The sequence below is a fragment of the Austrofundulus limnaeus genome, unplaced genomic scaffold (genome assembly GCF_001266775.1).
Source record: "Austrofundulus limnaeus strain Quisiro unplaced genomic scaffold, Austrofundulus_limnaeus-1.0 Scaffold8, whole genome shotgun sequence".
Taxonomy (NCBI): Eukaryota; Metazoa; Chordata; class Actinopteri; order Cyprinodontiformes; family Rivulidae; genus Austrofundulus; species Austrofundulus limnaeus.
This window is the reverse complement of record NW_013952410.1, coordinates 3,527,609-3,533,707: the sequence shown is the minus strand read 5'-3', so window position 1 is coordinate 3,533,707 and position 6,099 is coordinate 3,527,609. Positions and strand designations below refer to the sequence as shown.

Genomic DNA, 6,099 nt, shown 5'->3' with positions numbered 1-6,099 from the left:
TTGCCGCACTGATCCAGTTGCTTTGTTAAAAGTTGGAAATGTTTGTAATTTGCAGGCAGCTGCCTTAAAGTAAGAAAAACTGTACTTTTGACATGTGATTTTACCATAATTATGAACTTTTTCTCTCTTGTTTAGATTACAAAAGATGTGCAAGATTGCTCACCCGATTAGCAATGAGCCCACTCTGCATGCAATCGTAGAAATTTGTACGTGAGTATTTTCTGATTTTAGAGTTTTTTTCAGTTGGATTCTTTTCCACTACTTTGATGTGTTTTAATAAAGTGTTTTAAGATAAACACATTGTGCAATTAAATATATTTATAGCTCAGTTCTACAAGAAGTCGCATTTAGATAAGAGGGAGTTTTAGGGAACTGTCTGCTGTCAAACTGAACAAACTGATGCTCATGTCATCAGAAAGTTATACATTTGTTATGTTGGAYGTGTTGATGCGTTATCATTTCTGTAAAGGTTTTTCACTTCACTTCTGATTTCTTTGAATTGTTGTTCCTCCACAGAGCCAGACTTTCTTCTAATTTTTAAAAGTTCTCTTAATTTATATTTTGTGAGGCTTGGTAACGGTCTTTCAAAGTTTTTATATATATTTTTTTATTAACTCTGGCTGCTTTTCCATTTCTGTTTAATGCTGCTTACTTGACCAAAACATACTGAGCAGCTTGTTATTCAAAAAAAAGAGAGAAAATGAATAAATGATGCAAAAATAATTATAATAATAATAACTTTGGCCCTTGAAAAAAAACTCTACCTGCAGAAGATGAACAGCATCTTAAACTCATGTTGATGCATCGTCCCTCAGTTTATCATCAACTGATTGCCAATTTTTCAGCTAATAGTTCTTTGGAAATCTTGCTGGTGCTTCAAAGTTATTTCATGGCTCAAAATGTTTTAACTTTGGCATTTACATTTAGCACCAACAAAGAAATGAGAACAATTTCTGGCTTTGTGTCAGCTTCTATACAAAAAGTGCCTAAAATATCCAATTTAAATTTGGTTGTTTCTTAAGTTTTCTACTATGCATCGATACAATATGGGTTCATTTATAGCTGAACAATTCATAAACCAGAGTTAAGTGTTTTTTTTTTAAAAGAACGTTTATCTATATGAAAATGGTCAGGTACTGGACTCGGAGGCAGGAAAACCCTTCAGGAAACCCATTGGAGAACTACTGATTTAGTTGACTTTAAAAAGTCACATTATCAACTGGCTCTTGGGAAGCAATAGTGTGCAAAAATGACAACTGAGTCAATACTTTTTAACATTACTTTATCTTGACGAACTTTAGTGATGTTTACATTTGAACAAATGTGAAAACCCAGCGTTGTTTATGTCCTCACCTTGTGAACAACACTAAACTCATGCACAGCTTCGGCAACTAACCTTCAACACGCCAAAGAGTACCTCTCCCAGGACAAAAAAAAAAGAACTCTGATTGTCGTCAGTGGAGTAATTTTGGATGTATAGTCATTCTTTTGTCAAGGTGATCTTTAACAACGGCTCCTGTAATCTAGCATRGGTAAAAGCTTGTGCTCAAGCTGAATGCAATTTAGTCCAGTGTGATGAGTGATGGCTGTGAACAGATTTATTTGCATGAATGGTCATTGGGTTCAGTTGGTGATAATATAATGGTAGAGGCTGACACATTCTCAGGAATCGCATAATAAGATCCCGCTGGCTCGGTTCTGAGTTCACCTCTATGTCACAATTGACGAACTTTCAGACGCATTAAGTGAGTCACGGTGTAGTAATTCTGATCATTTCTGAGTGAGCTTTAGTAACATTTAGGTATTTCGGTGAGGGCTGGGCAGCGATGACCCTCTTTACAAGATGACAACACGACATCCCTAAAAAAAAATGTTGAGACGTGTCAAACTCGCCAAGTCTGAACGCGAGGTTTGAACAAGAAGCTTTAAAACCACTGACACTTTTTGTGTTTTGGAATTTAATTTCAGGTCCTCGTTTAATGGAAGAGGGATCAATGTGTTTGCCAAGAAAGTGCCTTCAAATCCACAGYGGACATAAGAACATTGTTGTGTTTATATAGTGTCTATTTGTGTTGTTCTTGTTTTCAGAACTGAAAATAATGTGCTGGTTGATACTGAGCAGAGTGCTTTTATTTTGATGGACCTGAAAAAAGTTTGTATTTGTGAGGAAAGCATTTATTTATCATTAAACGCACCTATTTATTGAACAAATATGTACATAACAATTCAACAATCCTTTAAAAATCTGATTATTTTGCTTATAAAAGTTAGATTTGATGAATATGATTTGATGATGTTTTTTTCTATACAACCTTTACTATTATGCTGATGTTACACTCCATCGTTTTCATCATTAAAACTTTATTTGGCACTTATCTGAGAGATTGTTAACAATGAGACCAYGTGGAAGACCAATGGTAATTACTCACTGCGTTATGAATAAAGAATATTGAAGCACAGSAGATTTTGTGATTACTGATGGTGAGGCAGATGATTCAGGTTCATTTTGTCACTGTGTTTTTTTCCATTGTCCTTCTTTAGACAGAAATCTGCTCATCTGAAGCCATGAACATTGAACTTTATGTATAGCTTCTGTAAGACCTCTATTCTTCTGGGGGTGGAAAAGTCTGCCTTTTTGTGTTTGCCTCATTCGATCACACACTTTAGCACAGCTTTCAGACTTATTACAGTGAACAGAATCAAACCCAAATAAAGTTCTAAGCAGGACAAAAACAAACTCATTGGTCAGATTGGTTGATAATAGTTCAAATGTAATGAAAGAAGAGTTTCTATTATTAAAGAGATTTAAAGTGCCTGTAGTGCATATCCTTTAAATACAAAAATGTAAAGGAAAACACTTTTATATTTGGCAAACTTATGTGTGATTTTATCCAGTTTGTTGCATAAATGGCATATTTTCCTTTGAATTTGGCTCAGCCAACATGAAACAGGAAGTGACATTAAAGGGAAACTCTTTAAGAAAGAAAACTCCCTGGTCTTTGTGTATTGAAACAATATACTCTGATTCTTTTTTTACTTCTCTCTGATAGTGATTAAATATTGTCTATAGAAACATCAAATTCTCAGTCTGTTGTCAGCCACTGCTCTGTATACATGCTGTTATTCCCCTTTGACATCACTTCCTGTTACTTCACATGCAAATATCTCAACTGTTCATCTCAGAAGAGTGATTTCTTTTGCAATATGTTRTCAATTACATCTTTCCAAAAATGCATTCATATTTATTACAAAGTTTGATGTCACAGGCACTTTAAAACCACATGAAACTGACTGTAAGACAAAGCTCACATAAAAGTCCGACTTCACTTAAACAGGGAAAACAATATTTTCAGTCAAACAGCCAACATGTTTCTCCTTCCACACTTCATTATCAGAAAAATAGCAAACAACATGTTTTGAGGAGTTTAGGAATRGCCAAGCTCCTCGTGAGGATTTTCTAATTGTAGATAAACACWTGAGAGCTGTTGTGTAATAAAATTCTAATCCATCATTATGTATTACGTGAGAACGATTACATATCTGAACACAAACAAAGTCCTGAGAAAACAAAACTGGTCAAAGATTTCTTCTTATATCAATTTTGACTGATTTTTTATTATCATGATTTTGGGTAGTTRATCAAACATTGATCCCTACAGACATGTTTAATGGGATGCTGATAGATTAGGTTCAGCTTCACATGTCAATCATTATTTACTAGAGTTTGGCTGAAACTCGTCATATGAACACGTTTGCATGTGGACTGAAGCTGCATGACTTAAAGAATATGCTTGATTATGTGCAGATCCTAATCTCAATTGATGCTCTGTTTACAACCTGATATGGGCTATAAAACGAGTGATGGCCTCTGCTCCACAAATCACTGCTTCCTTATAAGATCAGGGGGTTCCACCTGAAAAATTTATGCTCCATGAACTTGCAACATGAATAAGTGCGAGACTTGATGTTAGATCCAGTGATCCTGGTGGCAGACTGTTTGATACCTGGGCCAATTAGGGAAAGGGTGACGTTTAACACTCAAACTATAAAAGGATTAGGCGGCTAAAAATACCAAGTGCCCCTCATGGGAATGCATCGGGGATTCCTTCTGCTCTCCGGATGGGCAGAACAGGGACACCGGATCCTAATCTGAGGAGGATATCACTTATCTGGAGACAAACAGCACAGATTAGGAGAGGAGACAGAAGATGCATCAGGGACAGCATGTGGGAGGGCTTTAACGCAATTACACACCAGCACCAAATCCCTCCTCTGGTACCTCTGAGAAATTTGGTGTAATAAATAGTAAATAGAGACCAAAAGCCATGCCATTTCCTTCCTGTCAGGCTGCACCCGGCTCCATCAAAGCCCTGGAGTAGAGAGCGGAAACACGCAAATGTTGTCACTCCGCTGCGATCAGAGCAAACATTTGTCATGACGTGAAGTTTGGGCCCTTTAAGCACAGCTCATAGCTGATTTCAGCTCACCGAATAAACTGATCTTTAGCCGCTTTTAAAACCCTGCTTCAAATTTTCTTGTCAAACATATTTCATGCTGAGACTTAAACAAGGTTCCTTATGACGTATATCAAATCGCCTCCCCCGATTCACAGAATTTTGTGGCTGTAGTGAACACTGCAATCCAATTTTGGAAACCCCCAGGCCTCATTCAGGAAAACCATTGCATTTATAGCAATCACAGTAGCCTGGGTGGCTGTAAAACTGTCACAGAAAGCTCACCGCTTCACTCCATGTCTCATGATTAATTCATTTTTCTCTCATGCCCTGTGTAGACTGCTCAAATCCCCCATGACTCACCAATAATATACATTCAGATAAAACAGCTCCCATTAGGGATTTGACAGCTGAGAGATGAATGAGTTGTCATCATCAGTCGGCTCGTCTCCAGCAATTATACTGTACCAAACTGGAAATACCATACATACGAGCGATGCTGACATGTAACACCTTCTGTTTTGTTAAATCTTAGCTGAGGCCAGAATGTTTTCTTGACTCCGACGGCACCTGACAAACTGATTCCTAACTCTGCAGCGGAGAAGAGATTCGCTGCGGTTCTGTCTGCGTTCCAGAGGAAGTATCTTTGATCCTGTTGTGCTGGCAAAGTGTCCGTGCCGCCCCCTCAGCATGTCCCTCACTGTGTGCTATGATGCCTGTCACTACTGAGACAAAGCACAACAACTTACTGCAGCACATCATCCCTCAGCTGAATCTTTGTGGGGTTTTTTACCCAGCGTGGCATGCAACGGTGTTAACAAATTCCAAGTTTAAAAACATTTAAATGCATAATTCTTTCTTTATTAAATCAAACAGGTTGTGATTAAAAAGATTACAGTATTTACAGATTTATAAATCAGTCTACTAACTATGCTGTGACTGAATTCATTCTTCTCTCTTAGAACAGATGAAAATGACAAATGTTTTGTTAAAAAAAGGCATGCAAACTGATAAATAAGGCTTATTGTTAAACAACATGGACTGGTGACAGTTTTCTTATCGCAACAGAAAAGAGATCCAACAAAATTGTAATACAAAACAATGAGAAACAGAGTAAACCAAACAAAAATAAATTTTATTATTTTAAAAACTATAAGTAGATAGAAAAAGGCCAAAAGGGGGTAAACCTAAACTTGAACCACATTTCATCTAAAACACAAACCTCCACCCACAAATATTCCTAAACACTTATTTTATATGTCTGTATATAACTGCATAAATCCATTAAAACCTTTTAATCACTCAAATGCAGTGGATTCAAACCAAGTTGAGCCAAAACTCCACGGACAAACTTTCATACTTTTTATTAGCTGTGTGATCTAAAAGCTTTCCAGTTGCTCAGTTTGTTCAATAATACTTCCCATTTTAAAGTAAGTAAAAACCTAATTAAAATTTGATTAAATCAAATGCATACATAATAAAATATACCTAAAATGATTTCTGAGTATGACGGTGTTGTTTTGTGTCAGGTAATGATTAACAACTTAGAGCAGAGGTTCTGTGTCGTTCCAGTTGACCGATGCATCTTTCCACCTGCATAACAAACAAAAACAAAACATTTTTTATAAATATACGTGTATATATA

At 36.5% G+C, this 6,099-nt stretch overlaps 1 protein-coding gene across 1 annotated transcript in view; it reads right to left on the bottom strand.

The window, feature by feature from the left end:
• Positions 1 to 5,293: 5,293 nt before the first annotated feature.
• The window catches only part of mindy4 (MINDY lysine 48 deubiquitinase 4), a 7,920-nt gene continuing 7,114 nt past the window's right edge, over positions 5,294 to 6,099 (bottom strand). The window contains exon 18 of the mRNA XM_014000433.1: positions 5,294 to 6,047. Coding sequence (XP_013855887.1) covers positions 5,999 to 6,047 — 49 coding nt within the window. The 3' untranslated portion in view covers positions 5,294 to 5,998. The remainder of the gene's footprint in view (positions 6,048 to 6,099) is intronic.